At 42.1% G+C, this 17,744-nt stretch overlaps 1 protein-coding gene across 1 annotated transcript; it reads right to left on the bottom strand.

Moving 5' to 3' along the window:
• Nucleotides 1-12: 12 nt before the first annotated feature.
• Nucleotides 13-8,054, bottom strand: LOC118316893 (deoxynucleoside triphosphate triphosphohydrolase SAMHD1-like). Its single transcript, XM_035645156.2, has 14 exons — nucleotides 7,898-8,054; nucleotides 6,891-7,051; nucleotides 6,158-6,273; nucleotides 5,916-5,986; nucleotides 5,316-5,474; nucleotides 4,822-4,922; nucleotides 4,595-4,703; nucleotides 4,403-4,494; nucleotides 3,960-4,075; nucleotides 3,459-3,598; nucleotides 2,562-2,657; nucleotides 2,331-2,435; nucleotides 2,031-2,168; nucleotides 13-1,274 (listed from the first exon to the last, which is right to left on the bottom strand). The coding sequence occupies exons 1-13, from the start codon at nucleotides 7,940-7,942 to the stop codon at nucleotides 2,031-2,033; spliced, it is 1,449 nt and encodes a 482-aa protein (XP_035501049.2). The 5' UTR covers nucleotides 7,943-8,054; the 3' UTR covers nucleotides 13-1,274.
• Nucleotides 8,055-17,744: the final 9,690 nt, after the last annotated feature.

The following is a 17,744-nucleotide window of genomic DNA, read 5'->3' as shown; positions in this document are numbered from 1 at the left end:
ATGAGGACACAATTGAGAGAAAGACTTTTATTTTCCAGTTTTATTTTTTTCAACCCCTTCCCAACAGGAATAAACCTTACAGGATCACCACAAACCCTTTGTATGTTTCACTTGGTATTCTTTCAAAACTAAGTTTTACCCAATCAAGCACGAGGAAGCCAGCAATGAGGCATGTCTGGTGAGGCCACATCACATTTTATAAAACATGTCAACTGGTATCACCAGTAATACCATTTTCGACGTTGCACATATTTATGAGGTGAAAACAGCAATGGGCAAGTTGTGCTACTTATATTAGATTGGATTATATTCAACTTCATTGTCATTGCACAGAGTACAGGTACTTAGACAACGAAATGCAGTTTAGCATCTAACCAGAAGTGCAAAAAGGCAGTAAAGTGCAAAGTATGTGCGTATGCACAGGAATATATAAATGAGTACAATGGGTTTAACAGCAGATAGTAGTAGGTAGTGCAAATAGATCAGTATAAACAAAGTGCAGTTGACAGTATAAGTATACTTACTGTAAGAACAATAAATTAGAGGACCGCAAACCATACTCAAACAAAAACAAACCAAAAACAAAACAAACCCAGGCAAAATAAATATATTCAAAGAAAGATCACACCAAATTTATCAAGTAAAAACAAATGGTCACTGTAAAGGTCACAATCTGCCCTTCTTCATATATTTTGACTTCTCATCTGAAAGTTGAATAAAATAATTCACTGTAACACACCAGATATATATGCTGTAAAAACACACTTCCCTGAAATACACACATTTGCTTTCACAGTAAAACATTGTAACTGCCCATGATTTATTGCTCAAAATCCAACTACATTATAGGCTATTTGCTCAGCACGTGGCATAAAACAAATCAACTTTAAATATTTGACCCTAGTCGCCCTTAATGAGTCTAAAAAGAGAAAAACCTGAATAAAATGAGTAAAAGCAAAGATGTGAATATTAAAAAAATATATAATACCCTATGCCCCCCCAAGTACAGGCCCTGAATATACAGTGTAATTTTTTCCCCATATATTTTCTTTGTAAGAAAAAAAACCAAACACTTCAGCTTTGCCGTGCTGTGCTCGTAAAAACACACTCACTTCCTAGAAAAATATAATTTTTCACTCAACACCGTCTCGTCTACCAAAAGTGTAACAGAGGGGCATTTGCTCTCCTCCTCTCATTCAAAGTTGAGCTGAGTTCTGGCTTTTTTCGGCCCATCCTCGCCTTCCTTGATGTTCGACCTGCTGGCTTTCTCCATCCTGTGTGTGAATAAAATATTAAGACATTGGTATTAACGAGGACAGTGTGGAGTGTGAACAACGTCATTGCTGACATTACTGCACCACATTGCAGTGTTTCACAATCCCAACTCTGCAGACGATCGATCATGGGGCTTCTAACAGAATTCTGTCTCTGGACACTGATTAACTGTCGTCTGCCACAAGAGGGCGGTAGCACCTCACTGGAGCCGTGTTACAAATGTATTATTATTTCCCTCTCTGTAATCAGAGGAGGGGTAATCGTGTCGAGATGATGAAAACCACACCAATGTTATTTTTGATGTAAAATACGCTCTTACATCTTCAGCACGTGGGATAAAACAACATACATCTGTAGACGGGCAGGAACCCATAAAGCCAAGAGCAGAATAGATTTAGCTGATCCTTTTCTATTGGTTAATCAACGTGAGTGACCCACTTGCACACTTTCCTTGAAAACATTGGTATTATTATAATAGCTGCTTTGATTCACTGTATGGCCACCAACTATATACTGCGCCCTCCAGTCGGCATTGTGCTTCTGGTCGACTGTACATGCAAATTTTTGAGTAGCACAGGATACAAGCAGAACAGGAAACTGCTCATAACATGCTCAACTTTTCATATTCCTTTTGTTACCCATTCTCCATTTTGAGACAGAGGTACCTCAAGGCATCTACCTATCCCATGTTTAACAACCAGCACGGCCGCTTGCATATAATTACACTTCTTCACACTGTAGCAGATGAATTTTACCTAAGGCTTTGAGAATTTCTTGTTTGTGCACCAATGAACGAAGTGCTTCTTGGCAGCTTCCAGACTTTTATCATCCCTCTTCTTGAAGTAGACCCTGATCAGCTGCACAGCAAATTTCGCTGGAAGAAAGTTTGAAACCTGAAAAAGAATGACAGCAGCAACTGAGTTTATTTTGAGCTGTAAATCTAAAATAGAGGCAGATGGAAACATATTCTACACAGGAGAAATATAGAACCATTAAAATATGGAGGTAACTCATGTAAACGAAGATTAAGATAATAATTCCGTGGTAGTTCTGACCTGGTTCTTGCGTATTTGGTAGGCTTTGGTTGGGTTGTCCTTGCTATAGAAATACAAATTGTTGATTAGGTTCTCTTCCTGGATCCCATAGTCCATGTTAATGATCTAAAGGAAAAAGAGGAAGTTTTGTGCAGAAGGCCACAATAAGGCAGGGAAGGCAATGACTTACAAATGAAACGATGATCGACAAAACCAGAAATCACATTTAAAAAAATTGGATTGAAAACTCACACTAACTACGAAGTCCTCTGGCAGCAGGTTGACATCCTGGGCCTCACATTGAGGGTTGGCCTCAGCCAACTCTGCCTCCCAGCTTTTAATCATCTCCTTGAAGAGGTGAGAGACACGTGAACATGTCATGTTATTTCATTGTAGCAGTGAGATTACATGAGACTTGGCTTTCTACCACAGTGGTATCATAAGTTCATGTAATACAAAAAAACAAAACAAAAACAAAAACCAAGCACAATGTGCATGACGTTAACATAGAATGATATTAGATATACGCATCCACAAAACAATACATTCCTTAGCTCAAATCTGACATTATTTTATACAAAATACAATATCGTATTTTTAGGCACAAAAAAAGTTTGATTTCATTCATCAAGAAGCTCGTTGGCTATATCAAAGTGGCAGCCATTCCTCTCGGGGTTAGGGTTAGGTTGTCCATGACAACAGTGCCATAACAATTAGTTTATCAATTGTTTGAGTACAATTGTCATGGACATCACACACCTTGCTGCATATGACCAATTATTAAGTCATTTTTAAGAGAAAAGGCCTAAAAAGGTCTTTTCAAGCTTCTCAAACACAAGGTTTTGATGCTTGTTTGTTTTATACCACAGTGAATTGAAAGTCTTTGGATTTAGTATTGTCGATTGGCCAAAACAGGCAATGGGGAAAAGCTTTTTTCACAATCTGTTGAAGACAACAACTGCAAGCATATGCTGCAAGAACAGTGCGTCACACGGCTGCTTACATATAATTACACACTTCTTCACCCTGTAGCAGATGAATTTTACCTGAGGCTTTGAGAATTTCCTGTCCAAATACACATGCGCACACACAAACATGCACGTGCACACGTGCACACACAAACACACACACACACACACACACACACACCTTGGTGACACTCAAAGGTTCGTCTGCCTGGGTTTCGCCCAGAAACTTGTGGAGGCGCCGACAGATGATGTTGTTTAGAATCTCCCTCGGTTCTGCCAGCTCCGTGACGGACGAGTGGAGTATTTGTTCAAACACGTTATCTACAAGATAGACAGAAATGAGCAAAAAGTTAGAAAGACCAATGCCACACAAAAAAACAAACAGGACAACGCCTTGACACAAACAGGTGCCGTTTGTGTTACGGTGCACGTTAGTGAGTATTTGTCACTTTAGAATGTGAACCATTTGAAAACAACAATTTGATCCTTCAGCGCACCGTTTCCACATCTCAGGTCAGGCACAGGTGAACACAGTGTCAGAGCAGCCAAGAACAGGAGAGAGGGAGAATAATCAATGAAGTGACGACAGACACAATCCAGCAGGTTTTGGTGAGATGGCGTTTCATCTTTTCCCTCCCCGTGTCTGAATATTCTTTAATTGGGAGATTAACAGCACACTGACCTGTCAGTTTGGTGTAGGCCACCATGTCGTCTATGGCTGTGGAGAGAGTGAACATCTTCCCTTCTGAGCCCTCAATCTGGATGTATGGATCTGCTTTCAAAAAGGCCTCGGTGATCCTGGATAAAGACCACACATGGGATCATTCGTTTACAAGAGGAGTCTTGAGGAGTCTTGAGGAGTCTTGAAACTACAGATTGAACCACAAACTCCCTCAGGAAAAGGTTTACTGACGTTAAAAATCAAATGAAAAGTAGAGTCATTTCTCATCGACTTTTCTTTTTGCAACCAGTGCAGTCACCCTCTGCTGCTCATTCAAGACAATACAGGTTTCTGGCACTTATGCACTGACTACACTTTCCGGACCCGGTGACTACGTCCATTTTCATATATAGTCTTTTGATACCATACAAGAGAGATAATCAAAAAGCAAACAAGCTACTCACATGGCCTCTATGATGTTGCCGACCTTGTGCTGGTAGGCTCGTCTGTGGAGACAGCTCCTTGTGTGGAACATGTCGTACAGATTGCCCACCTCCTGTTAAGAAGAATCACCCGTGTTTCAGTCACGGCTAATCATTTGACAAGACTTTGCTTTCAAATGCTGATCAGAAGGCAGGTGCAAAGAAGGGCAGCACCTTGTCTCTGGTACAGATGTGCTTCTGACCGTCCACCTCACAAACCCTGGCAAACTGCAGGGAGCGGCGATAGTCAAAGTTGTTCTGGATGCCCAGGTGGTAGCAGTCCCTGGGAGGAGATGGAGTGGAGAAACATGGGAAGACAATGGGTCATTGAATTCAACAAGAGAACTGTGAGTTGTCAACGTATGATTTAGGAAATTGTTAAACCTATCGGTAAGAATCACCTGGCAAAGTAGTCCCACTTATCCACATCGATACCATTTGTTTTGTTGGCCACGATTTGATAGAGAAAGGACTTGTCGTTAGGACGTCCTTTATACTGCCACTGTGGAGACGACAGACAACAGTGACATGAGATCCTGCTCACCTGGGCAAGTATTTGTTAAGGATTATGCAGGTCAATTACTGTAAACAGGATGTGTGGGGCACAATAATTCAACAGGGTGTGAGAGTCCAAGGAGAGCTGGAATAAACATTTTATGGAGGTAAAGTAAGTTTTCAGTTTTAGTTCTGGAGTTCCTCAAAAGGTTCTTTTGAAGTTAGAAATGGAGAAAGAAAATGTGACTGTACTTACACTAGTTATTTATTATTAGTTAAAAAAAAAAACTTTCTTTATAACAGAAAAACAGTTTTACTGTTTAAAACAGAATCACCTCTTTGGGAAAATGTGTTTTCGGTTCATACCGACTGATTTCACATGAGCACAAAGGGCAGTTACCTTCTTGGCCTGAGCTGCATTAGTGTCCAGTGGTCCACCAATCTGCTCCTTAATAAACGTCAGGTCCTCAGGCAGCACCAAGCCGTGCTGCGTCATCAGCTGATTCAGGTCATTTTCTTTAACCAGGTGATCAAACATGGCCACAGAGGCGTTCTCATGCTGCAACACAAACAGACTCATTAATACGGGAGTTGAAAATGAAAGGATAACGACCTCATTACTCAATGAGAAAGAGCTTATCTTGAAATACGACAGGACACAAACGTGGATGATTATTGGTCACCTTTGCCAGAGCATTGAACGTCACAAGAGGAGAAGTGGTGAATTTTGCCACTGAGAAAAAGTGGATGATAATAATAATAATAATTTACCTCTGCTACAAATAACAGAGAGAAAGTAATGCCAGTGACAGTGAAAGGACTAATTCATGAAAGCATTTGTATTTGTCTCGCTGATTACACACCACTGTAGCGCTCTCATTAGTGAGTTGTCTTAGCAGATCAATATGCTGAACTGATGCTGCGTTATACATGTCACGTATCTCATTGCAGTGCTGGTTTTGCTTGACAAGTTGTGAAAGTATGAACTGCATTTTCTTACCTTCCAGGTGATATTTGGACGTGCTTTTGGGATGAATCTCCCATCAAACATATGGGAAAATGGCCCATGTCCTGACAGGGTCAAGGAATACAGAAAAAAAAAGTTGATTACGGGAACTTTTGCACTCATCTTCTTAAATCTATTCCCATCTGGATATTAGAAGATGATAAACATACTTCCACTTTCATTCTTACCCATGCCCCTTGTGAAAACGTGAAACGTGTGAGGACGTGCTCACTCACCCAGGTCATGGCAGAGTCCTGCGATCTGCACACAGAGGATGTCTCTGCGGGTGATGAGGAGCTCCGGCTGCCGCTCATTGAGAGCTTTTACAAGCTGTCCTGCCAAGTAGCACACCCTGAAACAGTGAAAGAAAACCCACAAAATATACATTTGAATTATTATACATGAATGAATAATTATATATATATATATCTATCGTTCAAACACTGCTTTGAAGGAATCTTTTGAACAAAATTTGAACAAATTACTGAACTCTGGTAACGAAAATATCAGGAGTTTATAATATATGCACAAATAAGTAGAATATTTGTTGGAGAGGGAGGATTGCAATCAACGTGCACATCAATCCAATGGATGAAAGATGAAATGAAAGCAAGTGAAAGAAGAATCTTTTCACCCTCTTGGTCCTGCAAGGACCAACAGGGTCGTTTGAAACGTTGTCGCCTTTCACCGACATTCATCCACTTCTTTAATTTCCGCCACACCAAATCCTTGTGGAAAATATGGCCATCGTCACATTCTGTGCAATCTTGTTTTTTTCTAGTAGTGAGATGCACCTATGACGCTCGCTCTTGTGTTGCCTGGCCTGCTGGGTGTCAAAGAACTTGTTCAACAACGTCTCAATATAATATAATTACGCAGTCAAATATTAACTGTGGTGAAAACAGGCCGTTCTCTATTAGTGAGTGACATTGGATTCTACTTGTGTTTGTCACTATGGTGTGGACGCACCCAATGGAGTGTTCAAAGCGGTTGTGCGACGCGCCGGGGAAAACAAAGTAGGACCCTCCGAGCTGCTTGAGGTTTCGCAGTCGCTGGAACTGAGGTGTGTCGATGATTTTGATGAGGAGTGGGTGCAGCTCCACCTGCCCGTGGATGGGATCGTTGAACACCTGGCGGAAAGACAGGACACAAGAAGACAGATGTACACGCAGCATTGGTGTGCCAATAGTGCAATAGTTCCGATTGAAACTGAAAATAATCATAAATAATAACCTCGCCGTGTCAGGGAGTGGTACAGGAAGTCAGTCCTGTCGACTGCCATCAGACTTTTGAACTCATCTACCTCCGCCAGGCCTGGGACTAAATTCAATCATATTTCTCAGCTCCTTAATCCTTTTTTTAAATACTCTGCACTGTGCCTGGTAAACATCTGACATAACAGAACTTGCTCTGTATTTTCATCATATATCAGACCTTGTTTTTTACACGGCACCCTTTTTTTTGGACTGTTTCTGTGTTTTTTTTGTCTTTTGTTTGTACTTTTTTATTTTATTTTACATCGTCTGCCCTATGGCTGCTATAAGAATAACCAATCCCCCCCCAGGGATCAATAAAGTCATCTATATATCTATTTGTGATAGAGCTATTTTCCCTCAGCGATCAATGAAGTTGCTCTGATTCTGATTCTAAAGCTGGAAGCCCGATAGAATTCACATGCAGGGATCTTGACACCTGTTCATTTCGAACCACACTATCTTCCTCTTCCATTTTTTTTTTCGTTTTTGTGCAGATGTTAACCAGATGTTGAGGCTGTGGACGAAGAAAAAGAAGAACCGAGAAAGAGGACCCTCTGAGATTCACACTTCCTTTGCTGCTCACCCCACACGAGTTCCACACAAGATCCACACAAGATCCACACAAGTTCTACACAAGATCCACACAAGTTCTCTGGGCTTTTTTTGTTTTGGTTCTCTGTGTTATCTCTTACAGCCTTGACAGTGCAGCTTCTGTGTTACCTTGCTTGGCTCTGCTCCCATCCCTTGTTCTTGTCGGTTGTCCATGTCGATCTGGTTGTCCGGGTTGTTCACGAGAGGAGGAGACCCCACGACCGCCAACAGCTGATCGGCCCGCAGATGAGAAGCGTGTCTGTGCCGGCCGGTGGAAAAGACCCGGGTTTTGTTTCCCCTGCGGGTGCGTCAAGTCGGACTGAAACACAAACAGCGTTTCCCGTTAGCGTTTTCAAAATAAGAGTCCGCTGACGCCGCGCTGCTCGAAACCGGATGACAGCTGCCGGAATAGAAACCAGGCTGCAGGGGCCACGTCTGTCAGACTGGTGCAAGTGCACATCGGGACTCAAGTGAAAGATAAAACAAATAAATAAATACATAAAATAAATGAATAAATAAAATCGACTTTTACTCATACACACACTCAACAATAAAAGCACTTCACTTCACCTCATGCACATTGTTGGCAACTTACTGCACACTTGCACTAATATTATATACATTTTTTATGTTTGATTCCTTAAATTTGTATGGTTTTTCGGTTCTTACATTTTTATACTTGTCTTTCTTATATTTGTGTTTGCATGGTGGTGTGTTGTGTTCCTATGGAAGAGGATTAGGGCAACACTGGAAAAATTCTGACTTTATTCTCATAATTCTGACTTTATTTTCATAATTCTGACTTCATACTCAGAATTCTGACTTCATTCTCAAACTTCTGACTCTATTCTCAGAGTTCTGACTTTAATTCTCAGAATTTTTACTTCATGCAGAATTTTTCATGTGTGGCCCTAATCCTCTTCCATATGTTCTGTATTTCACAGTTTGGGATCAATAAAGTATCTATCGATCTATCTAGAAACAGTGCAGATCACTAATAATAATAACAATAATAATAATAATATTTCCATCCTCTTCCTCCTTTGCACTTCTCTGAATTTTCTAAGCAAAAAAACTGGCATTATCCCCACTGTTAACTTTCCTTCCTTATGGCGTATGGCGTGTGTTTGTCAGGTGAGTGTCACATGAGTGTGAACAATGTGACTGTGGCAAAGGAGTGGCAACAGGTCTTGGCAGGGTGGCATGGGAGGACGGTATGCAGAGATCCCTATGTGTAATTGATTTAACAAAAAAAACACAAACATAATTTTAAACTATTGTTTTATCATGCCCTCACACGCTACCCAAGCGTTCTTATTGCATAACAGGAACAAGCCCAGTGTTTGAACGAAACAAAACTTTGCATCTCTTAAAAAGTGAAAATATTAATAGCAAAATGGAAATATAACAAGTATAATACCTGCCTCCAAGATGTAGTGGAGTAGAAGTATAAAACAGCAGACAAAACTCAAATACTTCCACTAATGACCCAAGATCACTCATCTTTTTTAAGTGAGCTCAAGGCGACGGCCTCCACTTATTTCTTCATCTCCTTCTGTGGCCTTCTCCTGCTCTGACCCTCCTGCTCTCTCCAGTTTACTGCCTTCTCCTTCTTCATTTCCCTCCTTCTCTTTCTCTTGTGCACTTCTCTGAATTTTCTTAGCAAAAAAAACCCAATATCGCCACTTTTAGCTTTCCTTTTCTTTTTTGTGTGCTTCAGCTACTCTCTCCGGCATCTTCACCTTCAGATGCTCGGGGGCAGCTCAGTCGCTCCACTCTTTGCCAGGATGCAGAGCGCCGGCCCATTGGTTAATTTTCTTTATTGCCACTGCCCTGAACTAATCAAGTCCAGGAACCCCCTTCCCCAGTCCCGTCCGCAAATTTACGAAGCCGATTGGTCAGGGGATAGGACCTGTACAAATGGGGTTACGTTACCTTGCGTAAGCATGGACACCTGGCCAATAAATGCTATTGAAGGGCGGGTCTTGGCGTGGCCATGGTGGGATTCGTAATATCGCCTCCCGGCCCTGAGACACGAGCTGTAATAATGCTTATGCTGGAAATTTAGCATTCACGTTTAAATGGACAAACGACCACCAAAGCGCAAGGGGGGTGCAGAGAAATTACAGGAGAAAAAACTAAAAAATCTACAGGCGAATGCCTAAAAATGTGCCAAATTTCAGACATGTTTGGAGTTGTACTAGCTGCTTCAACATCAGCATTACCTGTAGAGGAAGGAGGAGAGGTGGCTGGCTATACAGAGAAGCAGAAACAACATAATGACAGGGAAGAAGCCGAGGAGGAGGAGAGTGACCATGACAGGGCCATGGGAGCGAGTGAGGAAAAGATGGAAGAGAGAGTAGTTGACGACGTGGTAGTTTTTAAAAGTTGCTAAGCCAATATTTAGCAAAATAGTAATAATAACAATAATGGCAATACAATATCAAATATCAATAATAAAAAATATACAAATCATAACTCTAAGAATGAATTAATTATTTAAGTGTAAGATCAACAGATAAGTCTTGAGACCCCTCTTGAAGGATCCAAAACTATCACATGAACGCAGAACACTAGGCAACGCATATCATAGAATGCACGCATATTTTAAGAGGACTGTCTGCAGGGAATGTGTCTGACCAATCATGGTGGGTGTTGGCCGCCTGGGCCAAAAATGCCAGGGCCGATTTTTTGTCCCAGTCCAGCCCTGGTTAATTCATTGTTTGTTTCAATGCTTTGAGAAGCTTGTGGACATAGTGGCATGTTTTTTTACAAGTACAGTTTTGAGACCACAAAAGTTAGAGGGGCAGCCGTCCCCACTACCCCCCTGTATAGATCCGCCCCTGCAGGTATACATTCTGATGGCGTGTAGCGTATGGCGTGTGTTTGTCAGGTGAGTGTCACATGAGTGTGGACAATGTGACTGTGGCAAAGGAGTGGCAACAGGTCTTGGCAGGGTGGCATGGGAGGACGGTATGCAGAGATCCCTATGTGTAATTGATTTAACAAAAAAAACACAAACATAATTTTAAACTATTGTTTTATCATGCCCTCACACGCTACCCAAGCGTTCTTATTGCATAACAGGAACAAGCCCAGTGTTTGAACGAAACAAAACTTTGCATCTCTTAAAAAGTGAAAATATTAATAGCAAAATGGAAATATAACAAGTATAATACCTGCCTCCAAGATGTAGTGGAGTAGAAGTATAAAACAGCAGACAAAACTCAAATACTTATTATAATTGAAAACGACGTCCACAAATGACCCAAGATCACTCATCTTTTTTAAGTGAGCTCAAGGCGACGGCCTTCACTTATTTCTTCATCTCCTTCTGTGGCCTTCTCCTGCTCTGACCCTCCTGCTCTCTCCAGTTTACTGGAAGAGAGAGTAGTTGACGACGTGGTAGTTTTTAAAAGTTGCTAAGCCAATATTTAGCAAAATAGTAATACTAACAATAATGGCAATACAATATCAAATATCAATAATAAAAATAAACAAATACCATAAATATACAAATCATAACTCTAAGAATTAATTAATTATTTAAATGTAAGATCAACAGATAAGTCTTGAGACCCCTCTTGAAGGATCCAAAACTATCACATGAACGCAGAACACTAGGCAACGCATATCATAGAATGCACGCATATTTTAAGAAGACTGTCTGCAGGGAATGTGTCTGACCAATCACGGTGGGTGTTGGCCGCCTGGGCCAAAAAGGCCAGGGCCGATTTTTTGTCCCAGTCCAGCCCTGGTTAATTCATTGTTTGTTTCAATGCTTTGAGAAGCTTGTGGACATAGTGGCATGTTTTTTTACAAGTACAGTTTTGAGACCACAAAAGTTAGAGGGGCAGCCGCCCCCACTACCCCCCTGTATAGATCCGCCCCTGCAGGTATACATTCTGATGGCGTGTAGCGTATGGTGTGTGTTTGTCAGGTGATTGTCACATGAGTGTGAACAATGTGACTGTGGCAAAGGAGTGGCAACAGGTCTTGGCAGGGTGGCATGGGAGGATGGTACGCAGAGATCGCTATGTGTAATTGATTGAACAAAACAAACACCAACATACTTTGAAACTATTTATTGTTTTATAATGCCCTCACACGCTACGCAAGCATTCTTACTTCTGACTTTCTCTTTCTCCGGGCTGGACTGGCCATCTGGGATATCGGGCAATTTCCCGGTGGGCCGACTCACTTTTGGGCCGAATCGCTGATTTAATTTATAGACCTTTTTTTTTTTTTTTGGGCCGCGCCGGCCCATTGGTTAATTTTCTTTATTGCCACTGCCCTGAACTAATCAAGTCCAGGAACCCCCTTCCCCAGTCCCGTCCGCAAATTTACGAAGCCGATTGGTCAGGGGATAGGACCTGTACAAATGGGGTTACGTTACCTTGCGTAAGCATGGACACCTGGCCAATAAATGCTATTGAAGGGCGGGTCTTGGCGTGGCCATGGTGGGATTCGTAATATCGCCTCCCGGCCCTGAGACACGAGCTGTAATAATGCTTATGCTGGAAATTTAGCATTCACGTTTAAATGGACAAACGACCACCAAAGCGCAAGGGGGGTGCAGAGAAATTACAGGAGAAAAAACTAAAAAATCTACAGGCGAATGCCTAAAAATGTGCCAAAATTTCAGACATGTTTGGGGCTGTACTAGCTGCTTCAACATCAGCATTACCTGTAGAGGAAGGAGGAGAGGTGGCTGGCTATACAGAGAAGCAGAAACAACATAATGACAGGGAAGAAGCCGAGGAGGAGGAGAGTGACCATGACAGGGCCATGGGAGCGAGTGAGGAAAAGATGGAAGAGAGAGTAGTTGACGACGTGGTAGTTTTTAAAAGTTGCTAAGCCAATATTTAGCAAAATAGTAATAATAACAATAATGGCAATACAATATCAAATATCAATAATAAAAAATATACAAATCATAACTCTAAGAATGAATTAATTATTTAAGTGTAAGATCAACAGATAAGTCTTGAGACCCCTCTTGAAGGATCCAAAACTATCACATGAACGCAGAACACTAGGCAACGCATATCATAGAATGCACGCATATTTTAAGAGGACTGTCTGCAGGGAATGTGTCTGACCAATCACGGTGGGTGTTGGCCGCCTGGGCCAAAAATGCCAGGGCCGATTTTTTGTCCCAGTCCAGCCCTGGTTAATTCATTGTTTGTTTCAATGCTTTGAGAAGCTTGTGGACATAGTGGCATGTTTTTTTACAAGTACAGTTTTGAGACCACAAAAGTTAGAGGGGCAGCCGTCCCCACTACCCCCCTGTATAGATCCGCCCCTGCAGGTATACATTCTGATGGCGTGTAGCGTATGGCGTGTGTTTGTCAGGTGAGTGTCACATGAGTGTGGACAATGTGACTGTGGCAAAGGAGTGGCAACAGGTCTTGGCAGGGTGGCATGGGAGGACGGTATGCAGAGATCCCTATGTGTAATTGATTTAACAAAAAAAACACAAACATAATTTTAAACTATTGTTTTATCATGCCCTCACACGCTACCCAAGCGTTCTTATTGCATAACAGGAACAAGCCCAGTGTTTGAACAAAACAAAACTTTGCATCTCTTAAAAAGTGAAAATATTAATAGCAAAATGGAAATATAACAAGTATAATACCTGCCTCCAAGATGTAGTGGAGTGGAAGTATAAAACAGCAGACAAAACTCAAATACTTATTATAATTGAAAACGACGTCCACAAATGACCCAAGATCACTCATCTTTTTTAAGTGAGCTCAAGGCGACGGCCTTCACTTATTTCTTCATCTCCTTCTGTGGCCTTCTCCTGCTCTGACCCTCCTGCTCTCTCCAGTTTACTGGAAGAGAGAGTAGTTGACGACGTGGTAGTTTTTAAAAGTTGCTAAGCCAATATTTAGCAAAATAGTAATACTAACAATAATGGCAATACAATATCAAATATCAATAATAAAAATAAACAAATACCATAAATATACAAATCATAACTCTAAGAATTAATTAATTATTTAAATGTAAGATCAACAGATAAGTCTTGAGACCCCTCTTGAAGGATCCAAAACTATCACATGAACGCAGAACACTAGGCAACGCATATCATAGAATGCACGCATATTTTAAGAAGACTGTCTGCAGGGAATGTGTCTGACCAATCACGGTGGGTGTTGGCCGCCTGGGCCAAAAAGGCCAGGGCCGATTTTTTGTCCCAGTCCAGCCCTGGTTAATTCATTGTTTGTTTCAATGCTTTGAGAAGCTTGTGGACATAGTGGCATGTTTTTTTACAAGTACAGTTTTGAGACCACAAAAGTTAGAGGGGCAGCCGCCCCCACTACCCCCCTGTATAGATCCGCCCCTGCAGGTATACATTCTGATGGCGTGTAGCGTATGGTGTGTGTTTGTCAGGTGATTGTCACATGAGTGTGAACAATGTGACTGTGGCAAAGGAGTGGCAACAGGTCTTGGCAGGGTGGCATGGGAGGATGGTACGCAGAGATCGCTATGTGTAATTGATTGAACAAAACAAACACCAACATACTTTGAAACTATTTATTGTTTTATAATGCCCTCACACGCTACGCAAGCATTCTTACTTCTGACTTTCTCTTTCTCCGGGCTGGACTGGCCATCTGGGATATCGGGCAATTTCCCGGTGGGCCGACTCACTTTTGGGCCGAATCGCTGATTTAATTTATAGACCTTTTTTTTTTTTTTTGGGCCGCGCCGGCCCATTGGTTAATTTTCTTTATTGTCACTGCCCTGAACTAATCAAGTCCAGGAACCCCCTTCCCCAGTCCCGTCCGCAAATTTACGAAGCCGATTGGTCAGGGGATAGGACCTGTACAAATGGGGTTACGTTACCTTGCGTAAGCATGGACACCTGGCCAATAAATGCTATTGAAGGGCGGGTCTTGGCGTGGCCATGGTGGGATTCGTAATATCGCCTCCCGGCCCTGAGACACGAGCTGTAATAATGCTTATGCTGGAAATTTAGCATTCACGTTTAAATGGACAAACGACCACCAAAGCGCAAGGGGGGTGCAGAGAAATTACAGGAGAAAAAACTAAAAAATCTACAGGCGAATGCCTAAAAATGTGCCAAAATTTCAGACATGTTTTGGGCTGTACTAGCTGCTTCAACATCAGCATTACCTGTAGAGGAAGGAGGAGAGGTGGCTGGCTATACAGAGAAGCAGAAACAACATAATGACAGGGAAGAAGCCGAGGAGGAGGAGAGTGACCATGACAGGGCCATGGGAGCGAGTGAGGAAAAGATGGAAGAGAGAGTAGTTGACGACGTGGTAGTTTTTAAAAGTTGCTAAGCCAATATTTAGCAAAATAGTAATAATAACAATAATGGCAATACAATATCAAATATCAATAATAAAAAATATACAAATCATAACTCTAAGAATGAATTAATTATTTAAGTGTAAGATCAACAGATAAGTCTTGAGACCCCTCTTGAAGGATCCAAAACTATCACATGAACGCAGAACACTAGGCAACGCATATCATAGAATGCACGCATATTTTAAGAGGACTGTCTGCAGGGAATGTGTCTGACCAATCACGGTGGGTGTTGGCCGCCTGGGCCAAAAATGCCAGGGCCGATTTTTTGTCCCAGTCCAGCCCTGGTTAATTCATTGTTTGTTTCAATGCTTTGAGAAGCTTGTGGACATAGTGGCATGTTTTTTTACAAGTACAGTTTTGAGACCACAAAAGTTAGAGGGGCAGCCGTCCCCACTACCCCCCTGTATAGATCCGCCCCTGCAGGTATACATTCTGATGGCGTGTAGCGTATGGCGTGTGTTTGTCAGGTGAGTGTCACATGAGTGTGGACAATGTGACTGTGGCAAAGGAGTGGCAACAGGTCTTGGCAGGGTGGCATGGGAGGACGGTATGCAGAGATCCCTATGTGTAATTGATTTAACAAAAAAAACACAAACATAATTTTAAACTATTGTTTTATCATGCCCTCACACGCTACCCAAGCGTTCTTATTGCATAACAGGAACAAGCCCAGTGTTTGAACAAAACAAAACTTTGCATCTCTTAAAAAGTGAAAATATTAATAGCAAAATGGAAATATAACAAGTATAATACCTGCCTCCAAGATGTAGTGGAGTAGAAGTATAAAACAGCAGACAAAACTCAAATACTTATTATAATTGAAAACGACGTCCACAAATGACCCAAGATCACTCATCTTTTTTAAGTGAGCTCAAGGCGACGGCCGTCACTTATTTCTTCATCTCCTTCTGTGGCCTTCTCCTGCTCTGACCCTCCTGCTCTCTCCAGTTTACTGGAAGAGAGAGTAGTTGACGACGTGGTAGTTTTTAAAAGTTGCTAAGCCAATATTTAGCAAAATAGTAATAATAACAATAATGGCAATACAATATCAAATATCAATAATAAAAAATATACAAATCATAACTCTAAGAATGAATGAATTATTTAAGTGTAAGATCAACAGATAAGTCTTGAGACCCCTCTTGAAGGATCCAAAACTATCACATGAACACAGAACACTAGGCAACGCATATCATAGAATGCACGCATATTTTAAGAGGCCTGTCTGCAGGGAATGTGTCTGACCAATCACGGTGGGTGTTGGCCGCCTGGGCCAAAAATGCCAGGGCCGATTTTTTGTCCCAGTCCAGCCCTGGTTAATTCATTGTTTTATTATAATTGAAAACGACATCCACTAATGACCCAAGATCACTCATCTTTTTTAAGTGAGCTCAAGGCGACGGCCTCCACTTATTTCTTCATCTCCTTCTGTGGCCTTCTCCTGCTCTGACCCTCCTGCTCTCTCCAGTTTACTGCCTTCTCCTTCTTCATTTCCCTCCTTCTCTTTCTCTTGTGCACTTCTCTGAATTTTCTTAGCAAAAAAAAAAAACAATATCGCCACTTTTAGCTTTCCTTTTCTTTTTTGTGTGCTTCAGCTACTCTCTCCGGCATCTTCACCTTCAGATGCTCGGGGGCAGCTCAGTCGCTCCACTCTTTGCCAGGATGCAGAGCCACCGCAGCAGACTCGCTGCGTGTGAGACAGACTGTGTGAACGCTGCTCTGCACATTTGATGTAGGGCCGCAGCTACGTATTTGAGGGCCAGGGGCTTAAGTTAAAATTTACAATTATTCACTTTTGGTCAATTCATTGTTTGTTTTAATGCTTTGAGAAGCTTGTGGACATAGTGGCGGTTTGTGTTGAGAACACAAAAGTTAGAGGGGCAGCTGTCCCCTTCCCCCTTTGCCCCCCTGTAGATCTGCCCCTGCAGGTATACATTCTGATGTCTTTAATCCTAAGTGGCGTATAGCATATGGCGTGTGTGTGTCAGGTGAGTGTCACATGAGTGTGAACAATGTGACTGTGGCAAAGAGTGGCAACAGGTCTTGGCAGGGTGGCATGGGAGGATGGTACGCAGAGATCGCTATGTGTAATTGATTTAACAAAACAAACACCAACATACTTTGAAACTATTCATTGTTTTATAATGCCCTCACACGCTACGCAAGCATTCTTACTTCTGACTTTCTCTTTCTCCGGGGCTGGACTGGCCATCTGGCATATCGGGCAATTTCCCGGTGGGCCGACGCACTTTTGGGCCGAATCGCTGATTTAATTTATAGACCTTTTTGGGTTTTTTTTGGGCCGCGCCGGCCCATTGGTTAATTTTCTTTATTGCCACTGCCCTGAACTAATCAAGTCCAGGAACCCCCTTCCCCAGTCCCGTCCGCAAATTTACGAAGCCGATTGGTCAGGGGATAGGACCTGTACAAATGGGGTTACGTTACCTTGCGTAAGCATGGACACCTGGCCAATAAATGCTATTGAAGGGCGGGTCTTGGCGTGGCCATGGTGGGATTCGTAATATCGCCTCCCGGCCCTGAGACACGAGCTGTAATAATGCTTATGCTGGAAATTTAGCATTCACGTTTAAATGGACAAACGACCACCAAAGCGCAAGGGGGGTGC

The sequence above is a fragment of the Scophthalmus maximus genome, chromosome 3 (assembly GCF_022379125.1).
Source record: "Scophthalmus maximus strain ysfricsl-2021 chromosome 3, ASM2237912v1, whole genome shotgun sequence".
Classification (NCBI taxonomy): Eukaryota; Metazoa; Chordata; class Actinopteri; order Pleuronectiformes; family Scophthalmidae; genus Scophthalmus; species Scophthalmus maximus.
Note: the sequence above shows the minus strand (reverse complement) of the source record. Positions and strands in the feature narration are given on the sequence as shown.

Excerpts from the sequence above, each read along its gene's own strand:
- LOC118316893 (XM_035645156.2), bottom strand. The coding sequence starts at position 7,942 with ATGGACAACCGACAAGAACAAGGGATGGGAGCAGAGCCAAGCAAG. Across the intron at positions 4,923-5,315 it reads ATGCAGCTCAGGCCAAGAAG|TGGCAGTATAAAGGACGTCC; the intron begins GTAACTGCCCTT and ends TCGTCTCCACAG. Across the intron at positions 3,599-3,959 it reads GGCCTACACCAAACTGACAG|ATAACGTGTTTGAACAAATA; the intron begins GTCAGTGTGCTG and ends TCTATCTTGTAG.